At 44.7% G+C, this 15,597-nt stretch overlaps 2 protein-coding genes across 2 annotated transcripts; both read right to left on the minus strand.

Annotated features, from left to right (window-relative positions):
• Positions 1 to 559: 559 nt before the first annotated feature.
• On the minus strand, positions 560 to 1,480 carry LOC309548305 (olfactory receptor 1f45-like; the record flags this gene model as incomplete). The annotated part of the gene is made up of 1 exon (XM_082248244.1): positions 560 to 1,480. One exon carries the CDS (start codon positions 1,478 to 1,480, stop codon positions 560 to 562), a length of 921 nt encoding a protein of 306 aa, XP_082104370.1.
• Positions 1,481 to 11,797: 10,317 nt separating this feature from the next.
• Positions 11,798 to 12,718, minus strand: LOC309548306 (olfactory receptor 1f45-like; the record flags this gene model as incomplete). The annotated part of the gene is made up of 1 exon (XM_082248245.1): positions 11,798 to 12,718. One exon carries the CDS (start codon positions 12,716 to 12,718, stop codon positions 11,798 to 11,800), a length of 921 nt encoding a protein of 306 aa, XP_082104371.1.
• Positions 12,719 to 15,597: the final 2,879 nt, after the last annotated feature.

Consider the following 15,597-nt stretch of genomic DNA (forward strand, 5'->3'; position numbering starts at 1 on the left):
AACTGTCTCTTGGCTGCTGGCTCTTGGCTGTGGGCCATAATGGCTCTTGGGCTACTCTCTTTCTCCTTCCTGTGTGCTTGAGACAAGCTGAAAGATATCGAACCCCGAGGACGAATATGTAACGCATTATCTGTAATTGTTTTGTCTTATATGCTCTGTAATATTCCTTTAGTTTTTTATGTTAGCATTTCTACTTTCTTTATAATAAATTAGATCATTGTTTATTTAAGCAGTGTGTTTATTTCTATAGCTAGCATTGTTAGTATACCTTCCATTAACCTTATCAGAGCTTTGACTATTATAGGAATAGACAATAGAATACATTTTTATAATAAATAGGGGAGGTACAAATCCACCCCATATTTATTTCAAGGATGTTTGAAAATTCACTTAGCAAAGAATACCCAAACATGTGCAAAGAAAAAAAGTTTATTTCCTTGAAAATGGAGGAATAAGTGAAAATTCTCTTTCAAAGTTATAAATTCACTTTGGCTAAGTGAACGTCCTATATTCCTTCAGTGAATCTTCAACCCTAATGTGTAAGTGCAATATATTCATCTCAGCATGAATTAATGATGATTTTTTTCAGAGCCTGTTTTACATCTTGGTTCCTTAGGCTGTAAATAAAAGGATTCAGCATAGGCGTAATGATGGTGTAGGCAATGCTAATAATGCGATCATACTGGGAGGAGTGGTCTGATGGAGGTCGAAAGTAAATGAAAATGATGGTACCATAGAACAGGCAAATCACCATGAGATGAGAAGAACAGGAAGAAAAGGCTTTTCTACGACTGTTGCTGCTTTTTATTTTTAATACAGCCCATCCTATGAGTACATATGAGATCAAGATGAAAAAGAATGGAATGTTACCAGCAAAAGACCCTTCAATGTATATTAGGAGCTCAGCTAGTGTAGTACTGGAGCAGGACAGTTTAATGAGGGGTGCCAGGTCACACAAGAAGTGGTGGATCAACCTGTCCTCGCAGTAAGTTAATTGTGACACATTAAAACTATGTAACAATGAATGCAGAGATCCTGCCACCCAACACATAATAGTCAGCAGAACCTTCATCCTATTCATTAATGATGTATAGCGTAGGGGGTTACAAATTGCTAAATATCGATCAAAAGCCATGACTGCCAGAAGAAAGTTCTCAGTAGCCCCAAGGAACAGAAAGAAGTACATCTGCAGGAAACAGCCAAGGAATGAGATGGAGGTTTTTCCATAAAGAATGCAAGACAGAAGCTTGGGAACAGTCACGGTAGAGAAAGAGATGTCCACTACCGACAGGTTACCTAAGAAAAAGTACATTGGTGTGTGCAACTGCCGAGAAAGCTTAATAGAACTTAGTAAAAGAAAATTAGCAGTCCAGGTGAGTGTGTATATGACCAGTATAATGGAGAAGAGAGCGCCATGGTTGTAGTGAAGGTCTGAGAAGGCCAGAAGAATAAAACCGGAGGTTATATTCATTTTCTTCATAACAAATTATCTAGAATCACCATATTCAGGGAACAGTATGACCAAACAAAAGCAAGGGATATGGTGGTCACCCTAACTTCAGAGTAACATGGTTGTAGTGAAAGCACAAAAAAATGATAGCTGATTACACAGTGGGCCAATCAAATTATCACTGGGCACACTAGCTCGGGTTTGGTAGACCACCACAAAATGGGAGAAAAACCCAGAATTGAGAATCCACAGTTCAATAAGATCATCCAACATATGTGCAAGAGTCCAAGAGTTTGTGCTTAAATAGACTCAGTTAAGCATATACTAGTTAGTGGTTTTCTGGTTGAAACAGTTTCAGAAGGCCAAAGTTAATAAGTGCAATAAAGGACATAGGATTGTAGAGAAAATATGAAAAACCAGGAAGAATAAAATTAGACCTAAAAATTGTCCAAAAAAGAACAAGGCCATTACAAAAGGTCTTTACATTTTGTCTTGATAATGTAAAGTAGATACATCTACTAGTCCAATTTTAATAATGATATAAAATGCCTTATGATATAGAGACATGCTATAGAGACATGCTATGCCGCCTACACAGGTTTGCCCACCGTGAGCTCATCATCCGGAAAGCCTGGGATGTGGGCACCCTAGACTTTGATGGAGCGGCCCTTAAGCTGATGCCGGACCTATCCAGGGCCACGCTATACAGACGGCCCTGTTGAGACCTCTCCTGGACTTAGCCCGCCGCAGCGGCGCCACCTACAGATGGGGATACCCGCTCTCCATCACCTTCCGCAAAACTAACTCATCCTTCACACTCCGCTCCCAGGCGGAGCTCCCTGCACTCTTTGCCTTTCTGGAAGCTGAACCCATCCAAGTGCCCAACTGGCTCCTTCTACTGCCTAGACCATCGGATCGCAGGCCGCCTTCCTCAGGGAACTTTCTTGGCTCTCCCCGTCCTCAGCGGACTCGACGGAACTCCAGGCCCCGTGCGCCTGAGGCGCACAGGGAACCTTGACTGTTTGCGCTCTCCGAACTCTGCTGGCTTTGATGCCTTGGGATGTACCACCGGCTGGCTGAACTGATCCCTGTTGTTTTCACTTCACCCTGCTGCTACCCTCATGGATCAGGTTTGATTGTTGTACGTGCCCCCCCCCCATGCCCGAGCTGTGCTCCCCGCGGGTGGCTCTGCAATGCCTGCCTGCCCAGACTGTCCCTGCTGTCTCCCACGGACTTGCGGCTGCCCCGCCCGCTCCCCCCGCTATCCGCAGCATTGGCGGTGCATATGTCGGGGCCCCACCAGGTCTTAAACTGCGGACCTATGGGATACCCTCACCTCCTCTCCCCACCGCATCCGCGGTCTACAGTGACATCCATTATGCTGCTCCCGGGGGCCCGGGGATGGTGCCTGGGGAGGGACTCCCGCGGGTTCCCTATATGTTATGTGGGGTGGAGGGGGGGATGGGAGGGCCTGTTGTGATTCTCAGGGAGATATATTGCCAGGGGTACTGTTTGCCTGTTTTACTGTTTATCCTACTGTTTGCTCCTGCAGCCCTCACGAGCTCTTGAGCGGGGTGGTTGTCTGACACCTAGTCTCTTGCGGGTCACTTGTGGGGGATGCAGATGGCCTTGGTTGCACTAATTGTTTTATTACATGCCATTGATGTTACTGTGGGGTCTGTACATGCCTTCCGGGGTTTTCTGGCTCCTCCCTTCTTCCTGACGTACTGTCCCTCTATCTTGCTGTTTCTGACGTCTTGTCTCCCAGCGCTACTCACTGGTATACCTGTCCTTCTCATGGAGGTACCTTTTACCTCCCACCTTCTACTCTCCCTCCTGTCCACATACACAGTGCTGGGTGGGTTGGACGGCTGGAACCGGGATCCCTTTTTGCTGCTTGGGCTGTCTTTCTCCAACTCTTGACCCCCAGTAGGTTGACACCTGGTGAGCTCATTGCTTACCAGCGTTCGTGCAGTTATCTCAGCTCTTTAGTTTTGCTATATTCTCCACTCCTTCTGCTTCCTTTCTCTCCCTTATTTATCTCTCTTCTTTTTTACTACCGTTTCTTTCTTTTCCAATCTCCCTCTCTCCTTCCCTCCCCTCCTTCCTCCCCCCCTTCCCCCCTCCCTTTTGCTGTTTGTGTGTGGTTTCTGCTCCGTACGGGATCATGGACGCCATCCGTGTAGTTTCTTTAAATGCCAAGGGGCTCAACGTCCCCGAAAAGCGGAAAGTTCTCCTCAATGAACTATGCCGTAATAGGGCTGATGTAGCTTTCGTTCAGGAGACCCACTTTCGGGACGATCGCCTTCCACTCCTCAAAAACCGCTTCTATCCCTTCACGTACCATGCCACTAATGCCGTGGCAAAATCCAAGGGAGTTTCCATCCTCCTCTCTGCCAAGGTTCCCTGGCATTGCGAGGGAACTGTGGTAGACCCTGCGGGCCGCTTCCTGTTTTTGAAGGGGACATTGGGCCCGGCCCGCCTCACCTTTGCAGGCCTCCTTCATGGTGAGCGTATTGGAGAAGTTGACCGCATTTCAAGAGGGCCAGCTCATACTAGGAGGGGACCTCAACATGCCCCTAGTGCCAACTGTGGATACCTCCTCTGGGACGTCCTCGATCCCTCACAGGCATCGGAAGAGGTTTCTACAAGCTCTCCATGGTGCACAGCTAGTAGATGTCTGGCGACTCCAACATGGTGGGGAGCGGGACTACTCGTTCTACTCCCCACCCCATAGGACGTATTCTTGCATCGACTATTTTTTAGTGCCACACCGCCAACTCCACATGGTAAAATCCACCTCGATAGAATCAATCACCTTCTTGGATCACGCGCCAATTTCCCTGACTTATTCCCTAACTGAGGGATCGGAGATGGGGTCCAGAGTCTGGCGCTTGAGTGACTCACTCCTCCAGAATACCGAGGTACAGGCTGAGATCCAACGCGAGCTCACTGAGTTTTTTCGGGTGAACAGCCCGGATGAATGCGAGCGGGCATGATTTGGGAGGCGCACAAGGCGGTGATACGTGGACTTTTTATTAAGCACGGCTCCCGTCTCAAGAAACAACGTCAGCAGATGCTGGAGCAACTGTTGGGTGAGATCCATGCCCTGGAAACGAGACATAAGCGCTCCTTTTCGAGGGAGTTGGAACAAGAACTAGTTGCACTCCGCCAAAAGGTTCAGGACATCCTCTTTATGAAAGCTAAAGCCGATTTACAAAGAGCTTGTCAGAAATTCTATCTTTCAGGTGACAAATGTGGCCGACTACTGGCATCCTCCATTTGGGCGCAAACTATGTCCCGCACATTCAATCACCCTCGGGACAGCGGGTCGCCCTCCCGAAGCAGATTGCTGCGACCTTCCGCGACTTCTTTTCCATCTTGTACAATATACCTCCCTCAGTATCCCCGACGTCTCACCTAGAGGACTATATAGCCTCTGCGCACTTGCCTACCCTTTCAGCGGAAGACTGTGAATCGCTGGAGTCACCGATTTCACTGATGGAACTACAAGGCGCTCTCGGCTCCTTCAAGACGGGTAAGGCCCCTGGGCCTGACGGCTTCACACTCCCCTACTTCACCACTTTCCTACCCACTCTCGGCTCCCACTGGGTGAATTGGCTTAACCTTTTGGGATCTGGGGAATCTGCTTTTCCGAGGGACTCCCTCCGGGCGCATATCTCCCTCATCCCGAAGGAGGGGAAGGACCCCTCCGCCTGCGCCAGTTATCGCCCGATTTCTCTATTAAATGTGGACCTGAAAGTGTTCGCCAAAATTTTGGCGAACCGACTCGGACCATACATGTCTCGTCTGGTCCATCTGGACCAGGTCAGCTTTATTCCATCTAGAGAGGCCCGCGATAACACGACCAAGGTCCTAAACCTCATCCATATTGCCCGGTCAACCAATACTCCTTGCATTTTTCTAAACACAGATGCCGAAAAGGCCTTCGACCGGGTCAGCTGGAGGTTCATGACATCCACCTTACGTTCCGTGGGCCTCGGTTCCACCATGCTCTCCTGGATCGGGCATCTTTACTCAGGCCCGACTGCACCGTTGAAGTGCAATGGAGTCCTCTCGGACTCCTTCTCGATCTCCAATGGCACTTGCCAGGGATGCCCTCTGTCCCCCCTGCTTTTCACCCTGTCCCTGGAGACTTTTCTCTGTAGGGTGAGGGCGAATCCGGACATCACCGGACTTACAATTGGGGAGTTTGAGTGTAAGGTCTCTGCGTACGCAGACGACATGATGTTCTCCTTATCTAACCCTGTCATTTCTGCGCCTAACCTTCTTAAGGAACTGGCGCTGTATGGTACACATGCAAACCTTAAGATCAACTTCAGTAAGTCGGAGGCAATGGGAGTCGCTATCCCCCCAACCTTAATGGCCACAGTCTCACTGCCATTCCGCTGGACCAGGGGGGCACTTACTTATTTGGGCACCCGTATGGCACCGACCATCTCGAAACTTTACGATCTTAATTTTGCCCCATTACTAGTCACGGTCCGCCAACTCCTCGAGTCCTGGTCAACCGGCCTTCATTCATGGTTTGGGAGGTGCAATCTGCTGAAGATATCGGTCCTTCCCAAGGTGCCTTCTTTAGACAACTTCACTCCCTGTTCATACAGTTCATCTGGGCTTTGGGCTCCCCACGACTATCCCGGGCACTTTTGACGTTGCCCAAACAGTGTGGTGGCCTGGCCCTGCCTGATATACACAAGTACTACCCAGCGACACATCTCGGCCGCCTCCTGGACTGGCGCAGGCACTTCGCCAGTAAGTTATGAGTCGGCTTGGAACTGGCGCAATCAATGATACCTCTAGGGGGTGCCCCCTGGTGTAAGGGACACTGGCCACCCGCTCTTCTGTCCCACCCTACGATTGGGGTCACCCTCTCTGTTCTGGCCCCGGTCCTTCCCCACCCCGCCATTTCTTCAGCCACGTCTCCGCTATTCCCGATTTTGGGAAATCCGGCATTTCCACCGGGCCTGACAGGCCGCGCCTTCCAACCACTGGTAGACCGCAATCGGAGAGTGGCATCTCACTTTACATGCCCTGGCGGTTGGCCCTCCATAGCGGAGCTGTCGGACCCTGCAGGGCGCTTTGCCCTCAATTTTTGGCCAGCGGTGCAACTACACCACTTCCTCCTATCCCTACCTGAACCAGACCTCTTCAACCAGGAATTGACCCCTTATGAGGTGTTATGTGAGGGTAAGGGGATGCTCCCACACACGCTGTCCCAGGACTATCACTTCCTAATTTCTCTGGCGGAGGATTTCACCCCTCCCTTCCTCTCCAAGTGGGAACAGGATCTCCAGATCTCCCTCTCACCGACGCAGAAGCTAAACGTCTGCACCATTGCTCTGAAGACGCCGACCTGTACCAAACTGCAGGAATACAACTATAAGTTGCTCACCAGGTGGTGCAGGGTTCCTTCCCGTCTGAGCAAGATTTTTCCAGGGACCTCAGATACCTGCTGGCGCTGTCAGGAAGACAGGGGTACCCTGCTTCACATATTCTGGTCCTGCCCGAAACTGCGAGACTTCTGGACGGCGGTGGGCTCCTTGTTACGGGACCTCACCGAACATACTATTCCGGACTCACCGGAGTTTTTCTTCTTGCAACGAACCAGCATCCCACTGAGGAAATATAAACAGTCTATTGTGCCCCATGTCTTTTGTGCAGCAAAATCCTGCATCCCGCTGTACTGGAAAACCTCCCGATCACCCACCATCAAGGACTGCATGCAGAGGTTAGTCGAGATAAATAGAATGGAGGATCTGACTCTCACGGCGCTCCACCAACGTGAGAAATATGAGAAGGTTTGGGGATACTGGAAGGTCTTCGTCCTCTCCGAGCACGGGAAGTCTCTGTTGGGCTCCTGAACCAGGATGGGGGATCTGTCCGAGGAGGGAGCGGTATCTAGTGCGGAGCGGTTTCACCCCCGCCCCCTCCCCCCTTCCTCCCTCCCCTTTCACTCCCTATGGCTGTGTGTTTGTCCCCCCCTGCCCATCCACCCTTTTCTCTTTCTCGTTCTCCCTTCTTTTCTCTTTGGCTACCTCAGTCTTACTATCTGAGCCTTATGCTGGAAATATGCTGCGCAGACACTGAGTCTGTACTAGTCACTACCACTTGCCTAGTGTTGACGTGAAACACCATAGAGTACCTCAACGGTGGCCTAGTGCCCCGGACAATTGTTTTGTATTTGTCGATGTTTACATGATGTTCTTATTCTTCTTTCTGTTGATGTTTCAGTTTATGATATGACCTCTGTACTAGCAGCACGCTCATGCGGGCTTATTGCCCACTTACTTGTTGTTTACCTTCGTGCTCTGCTTATTTTGGTTACACTACACTGTATTGTACTGATTTTATGGTTCAACCTTTGCAATAAAATCATATTTGAAAAAAAAAAAAATATATATATCTTATGACAGTTAACAGTATGACATAATGTATTACATTGGGGTGTTGCAAGGGCATCCTAATAATATTATTACTATACAGAATTCATATAGCCTTAACAGTTTGCACAGCTTTTATAAAGGAAGACAGTACAGTTACAATACAATCCAAGACAAAAGGGTTTGAAGGGTCTTGCTCATGCAAGCTTATAGGCTGGCCTTTCTCAACCTTTGTAAGGAAATCCCTGCTAAATTATTACACCTTCAACTTATTTGTGTGATCAGAAAGTAGTAGTTATAACAATTAAAAGACTAAATAATGTGGTCTATCTAGAGTACTTGACACCCACAGCATATATTTAAACAACCCCTGCTGTATAGAATAATTTTATATTCATTAATGGTACATTGGTGGGTACATTGGTGGCCAGTGTAATGGTCTCTTACAATAATGACCAGTGGAAGATAATTCCCCTTATAGTGGAAGCCATTGGCAATTCTTTCTTATATTGGTGGTCAGTGTAGCGGCCCCTTAAATTTGTGGTCAGTGGGAGAGGGGCCCCCTTTTATTAGTAGTCAGTGGACCACTTTACATTGTAGATCAATGGGAAGCCTGGTCCCCTTAAAGACAGCTGTTATAGACTTAGGAGGCTTTTGGGAAAGGATTGAAAGCTAGACTCCTGGCCACTGTCTGTGTGGAGAAATCCTTATTGGTAATCTCATCAACTCAAGCCACCTGTCTTTCACACAACAACCTATTATCTACTGTGGGGATGTGTTTACACTTTAATAATGTCTATTGTTCTGTGGGAGCTTGCTGCCGGTGTGTCTAACCTAGAATGAGATCCCTGATTGTTCAGGTGTGGTTAATTGTTTCATCTATTGTTTGCCTACTAGCATTCTGTGCATTCCGCCTAGGCTGATTTAAGTGCTCAGTTAATTGGCATATTAATGGTATCATGGTCAGCCCTACCTCGTTATCTATCCATTGTGGGATGTTTTGGGTAAATATTTGACTGGTCACTGAAATACTTCTCAAGTGCATAAAAGTCTGTAAATTGGTTGAATAAACAGTTAATTCTGGTTTCACTCGGGGTAACTATAGCCAGATTCATGGATCCTGTGTTCCAGATTGCTTAGGAAGCAGCTTCTTGGCGGAGATATTCAGTCCGGGTGTCCTGTTCCGTCACAACAGCTAAATAGTTAATTGATTTCAGTGGTTACTGACAGACAGAAATTTTTAATTGCTCAAGAAACCAGTAGCAACTAGGGATTATCGAACGGTTCGGGTTGACTGTTCGAGGTTCGGCCGAATTTAGAACTTTTTGCTGAAAAAGTTCGGAATTCGGCAACCAGAACCGACCAAAATGCAATGGGCCAGGAAATGGGCTTTAAAAGCCTGTGATTGGACCAGAACCATTAGTAAAAGCCAATTGAGGGGGCAGGAGAATTCTAGGAATGTGATTGGAGTGACTAGGGGGTCCCTAGGTCAATCATTAGTGAATACACCCCCCAGGATATAAGATAGCCCCCGCCAAATTCCTAGCATTGTAATACAGGGACATGGAAGAGAGTGGAAGCAGTTCTGTTAATTTTACTTTAAAAGTGTCATTTAGCATTTATTAGTGTGAGGAAAGGGATATCTAGTGTAGTTAGGGTGCTATTTTCCACTTCAGTTAGATGCAAAAATTTAGTTTCTGTAGGGAAAGTGTTAAGTGCCAGGGTGACCGTAATGTAGTGTAGGGTGAACTGACACTGACTGCTATGGCAGGGTGACCAAACCCTTCCATATCAGGGTGACCGCTATAGAGAAAACATTGTTTCTCTTAGGTCACATTCAGTCCACTAATATGGCTTCTCGCCGGTCAGCCTGCTTTTTGGCTGCAGGCGTTTATAGGGATTTTTTGAGGACAAGTTTGGAGTCAGGCATGACATCTAAACTTGTGTATTGGGGTATATATACACACACATGTCTGTATATATACACCTGCACATATATAGGTGTGAAAGGAGCAGAAAACTATACTTGCGCTAATTAAATAATTAACACCAATATGGTTACGCTCCTATCACACCTATATATGTGTATGTGTAAAATACATATAAGTGTGTGTGTATATATATATATACCCCTATACAGAAGTTCAGATGTTTTGCCTGCCTCCAAAGAACCCAAAAAAATGCCCAAAAAAACGCCAGCGCAAAAAAAAAAACGCCAGGTGTGTTTTTGCAGCAGGTGTTTTTTTGGGCATTTTTTTGGGTTCTTTGGAGGCAGGCAAAACATCTGAACTTCTGTATAGGGGTATATATATATACACACACACTTATATGTATTTTACACATACACATATATAGGTGTGATAGGAGCGTAACCATATTGGTGTTAATTATTTCATTAGCGCAAGTAGTGTTCTGCTACTTTCACACCTATATATGTGTATGTGTAAAATACATATAAGTGTGTGTGTATATATACCCCTATACAGAAGTTCAGATGTTTTGCCTGCCTCCAAAAAAATGCCCAAAAAAACACCTGCGCCAAAAAAAACTGCCCAGGTGTGTTATTGCAGGGTTTTTTTGGGCATTTTTTTGGGTTCTTTGGAGGCAGCCATGACATCTCAACTTCTGTATAGGGGTATATATACACACACACACACACTTATATGTATATATACACATACACATATATAGGTGTGAAAGTAGCAGAACACTACTTGCGCTAATGAAATAATTAGTTGGCTCTCTATCAAAAATGACAATTTTTAAGAACTTTTTTTGTGTGATTAATAGTCCCTGGGGCATGACCCAGAACCCTAGGCACTTTTTAGGGGCATTTATTGGGTTTTAGGGCTTCAAAATGGTGTTTTTTGATTACCGAAGTTTGGGTCCCATTTATTAACTAAAGGATTAGAGCATATTCAGGATGTAGGATTGTTGGAGTCAACATGTAGTTTTACGTGTTCTGATATCAGATGATTCTGGATGCTTGAACCTAACCACACCTGGTCTGGAATGCAAAGCGCCCAACAGGACATTCCTGACATGGAGTCATAAATGGGAATTCTTATTCTCACAGGATGTTCTCGCATAAACCTCCTATTGTGAGGTATGGGTGTAGAGGAGCCTCAGATAAGATCTCCTGGGGAGGTTATTCCAACATCAAAGGCCAGCAGTGAATAAAGATGACCCAGGTCAAAAACAGTGATTCGTGAACAGATGGCGCCCCTAGTGGAAGAATATAACATGCTTCCTGGAAAGATGAGATACTTCCTGTTGAGTAGGAAGGGGGCATATTATGAGCTGTCATTGGACAAGAAGACAGTGGGTGTTTATGTGTGGGTGGTGTCTGAGTGGGCTTTAAATGTGGGTTGCCAGCTAGAATCTGTCTCTTGGCTGCTGGCTCTTGGCTGTGGGCCATAATGGCTCTTGGGCTACTCTCTTTCTCCTTCCTGTGTGCTTGAGACAAGCTGAAAGATATCGAACCCCGAGGACGAATATGTAACGCATTATCTGTAATTGTTTTGTCTTATATGCTCTGTAATATTCCTTTAGTTTTTTATGTTAGCATTTCTACTTTCTTTATAATAAATTAGATCCTTGTTTATTTAAGCAGTGTGTTTATTTTTATAGCTAGCATTGTTAGTATACCTTCCATTAACCTTATCAGAGCTTTGATAGACTATTATAGGAATAGACAATAGAATACATTTTTATAATAAATAGGGGAGGTACAAATCCACCCCATATTTATTTCAAGGATGTTTGAAAATTCACTTAGCAAAGAATACCCAAACATGTGCAAAGAAAAAAAGTTTATTTCCTTTAAAATGGAGGAATAAGTGAAAATTCTCTTTCAAAGTTATAAATTCACTTTGGCTAAGTGAACGTCCTATATTCCTTCAGTGAATCATCAACCCTAATGTGTAAGTGCAATATATTCATCTCAGCATGAATTAATGATGATTTTTTTCAGAGCCTGTTTTACATCTTGGTTCCTTAGGCTGTAAATAAAAGGATTCAGCATAGGCGTAATGATGGTGTAGGCAATGCTAATAATGCGATCATACTGGGAGGAGTGGTCTGATGGAGGTCGAAAGTAAATGAAAATGATGGTACCATAGAACAGGCAAATCACCATGAGATGAGAAGAACAGGAAGAAAAGGCTTTTCTACGACTGTTGCTGCTTTTTATTTTTAATACAGCCCATCCTATGAGTACATATGAGATCAAGATGAAAAAGAATGGAATGTTACCAGCAAAAGACCCTTCAATGTATATTAGGAGCTCAGCTAGTGTGGTACTGGAGCAGGACAGTTTAATGAGGGGTGCCAAGTCACACAAGAAGTGGTGGATCAACCTGTCCTCGCAGTAAGTTAATTGTGACACATTAAAACTATGTAACAATGAATGCAGAGATCCTGCCACCCAACACATAATAGTCAGCAGAACCTTCATCCTATTCATTAATGATGTATAGCGTAGGGGGTTACAAATTGCTAAATATCGATCAAAAGCCATGACTGCCAGAAGAAAGTTCTCAGTAGCCCCAAGGAACAGAAAGAAGTACATCTGCAGGAAACAGCCAAGGAATGAGATGGAGGTTTTTCCATAAAGAATGCAAGACAGAAGCTTGGGAACAGTCACGGTAGAGAAAGAGATGTCCACTACCGACAGGTTACCGAAGAAAAAGTACATTGGTGTGTGCAACTGCCGAGAAAGCTTAATAGAACTTAGTAAAAGAAAATTAGCAGTCCAGGTGAGTGTGTATATGACAAGTATAATGGAGAAGAGAGCGCCATGGTTGTAGTGAAGGTCTGAGAAGGCCAGAAGAATAAAACCGGAGGTTATATTCATTTTCTTCATAACAAATTATCTAGAATCACCATATTCAGGGAACAGTATCACCAAACAAAAGCAAGGGATATGGTGGTCACCCTAACTTCAGAGTAACATGGTTGTAGTGAAAGCACAAAAAAATGATAGCTGATTACACAGTGGGCCAATCAAATTATCACTGGGCACACTAGCTCGGGTTTGGTAGACCACCACAAAATGGGAGAAAAACCCAGAATTGAGAATCCACAGTTCAATAAGATCATCCAACATATGTGCAAGAGTCCAAGAGTTTGTGCTTAAATAGACTCAGTTAAGCATATACTAGTTAGTGGTTTTCTGGTTGAAACAGTTTCAGAAGGCCAAAGTTAATAAGTGCAATAAAGGACATAGGATTGTAGAGAAAATATGAAAAACCAGGAAGAATAAAATTAGACCTAAAAAAAGAACAAGGTCATTACAAAAGGTCTTTACATTTTGTCTTGATAATGTAAAGTAGATACATCTACTAGTCCAATTTTAATAATGATATAAAATGCCTTATGATATAAAATGCCTTAAGCCTGACAAGTGGAGGAATCACAATAACTGCCGCCCTATATCATCTATATTTGTGACATGCAGATTAACTTGTTGGGAGTACTCATTGCTTAAGGTGTTTGGGTATCTACCCCTCTCTTTCCTATACTGGATATAAGTAAGCTCCAAGGTCGTTGATGGCGAATTGGCGATCTATATGGTCTTCTTTTGGATTAAATTCCCTTATAAGATAAATCCCCATATGATTGACTCGTCATTTCTAGGTGACCTTGCCTACACGCCTGATTGTGTTTAACCACGGAACACCCATTTCATTCAGTATATTTTTTCTTCAGATTCTCCATCTCTGTTATATCCTGACATGCCTGCTGGTTTATTGGTTCCCCTATGTCTGCCCCAAGCTGAACATTGTTTTGAGTGTCCTTAAGAACATAATATTTGTACCTGTGTATCTACAAGGTCTTGATGAAGCGTACTGATGAAACGCATCAACTTCTGACACAGATACAGTGGTGATCGAAAGTTTGGGCACCCCAGGTAAAAATTTGTATTAATGTGCATAAAGAAGCCAAGGAAAGATGGAAAAATCTCCAAAAGGCATCAAAAAGGCATCAAAAAGGCATCACCTTCTCCAGCTTTGTGAGTGTCAACTATTTTTAGTTTCAGTTTTCTAGGCAACTGCTTAGAAGATCCAGTGGTGCTGATTGTTGGGGCAAGGTCAGATGAGTCTGGGCATTTAAAATCTTTGAGATTGACATCCCCTGGTCTTCCCTGACGATGATTGAGAACAATCAATGACACTGGCAGGTCTCAGCCTTGCAAAGGGGGCAGTGCATGCTATAAATTCTGCAGGGTGCCCAAAGTTTTGCAGATGCCATTTTTTTGTTTTCTGTAATTTTGAAAGTGTCAATGATGGAAATAAAATCTAAATTTTGTTGACATATTATAAGAATGTCTAATCTGTAATTTGATGCATTTTGGAGATTTTTCCATCTTTCCTTGGCTTCTTTATGCACATTAATACAAATTTTTACCGAGGTTGCCCATACTTTCGATCACCACTGTATACACTCTGATATGAACGTAATCTAGAGATTTTTCAATATAGGTTATCCCATATGTTTGGGGCAGTCTCTATGTTTTAACCTAATCGCATTATTTTTATATGTAAAGTAATAAAATGTGAATTTTATATTACTGAGTCTATTTGCTGTCTCATGCATGTGCCCTTAAAGTCCACCTCCTACTGATGTATTTTTATATCCGCCATTCCTCTTTTATCAGTTATTCACATATTCCAACAATAATAGTTGCAGTTATTTGTTACTGCTTGACACATTGCATAGTTCAGAATACAACAAATACTTATGCCCCATACACACGTGCAGATTATCTGCAGACTTTTGTCTGCAGACTTACCTTTTCTATGTAGTGCAAGGGCCTGCCGGATTGCATACAAATTGAAAGTGTTTAGGTTTGACCTCATATTATATGGTTTTGGTAAGTCTGCAAACAAAAGTCTGCAGATAACCTGCACGTGTGTATGGGGCATTAAGAACATAAAAAGAATTAAAAGGGTACATCATAGTAAGAAACCGTTAATTGGTAACCTTAATCTGCTTACCTCAAATGGGAACTATCTGTAAGCGGATTTTGGTCACTGTGTACTTTAGTTTACTAGGGAGGAGTCATAGAATCCAATTGTCATTAACAATATTTAAGTATCAAATATTACAATTCTTTAAGTAGAAGCTCTTGGGTTATTTAAAGCGGAGTTCCACCCTGGATTTTTTTTTTTTTTTTTTAATACCCCCGGGACAGTCAGGGCTAGTGCATTCCACAATGGCTAGCCTCTGATCTGTCCCGGGTTGCACTTACCTGCAAGACGAAATACTTACCTTGCAAACGTCTTGTCCAGCGCTGCCATCTCAGATGTGGGCAGCTTGAAGCCAGCGCGTCCTCTTCGGCGTCTTCTTCCGCCTTCTGTGGTCCCACGATGCTCTGCGCCGGCCCCGACGTCACTTCCGGGTCGCGCGCGTCACCCCTCCACAGCTTCTGGGCATGCCCAGAAGCTGTTTAGAAGGGGATGACGCGCGCGACCCGGAACTGACGTCGGGGCCGGTGCAGGCGCAATGATTCCTGGGAGCTATGACGTCCAGCTCCCAGGAATCATTGCAGAGCCAGGAAGTGACGACGGGCCGCGGCCGAGGAAGGAGGAAGAAGGAAGTAAGGTAAGTATATTTTCTTCGCTACGAGGTAAGTAAAAAAAAAAAAAATATGCGATTATCCATTTCTTTTTCAGGTGACCCGGAGCGAGAAGATGGAGGTAAGTATAAAAATAGGGTGGAACTCCACTTTAACCAAACTTG

The sequence above is a fragment of the Pelophylax lessonae genome (genome assembly GCF_965119305.1).
Source record: "Pelophylax lessonae genome assembly, chromosome: 2".
Taxonomy (NCBI): Eukaryota; Metazoa; Chordata; class Amphibia; order Anura; family Ranidae; genus Pelophylax; species Pelophylax lessonae.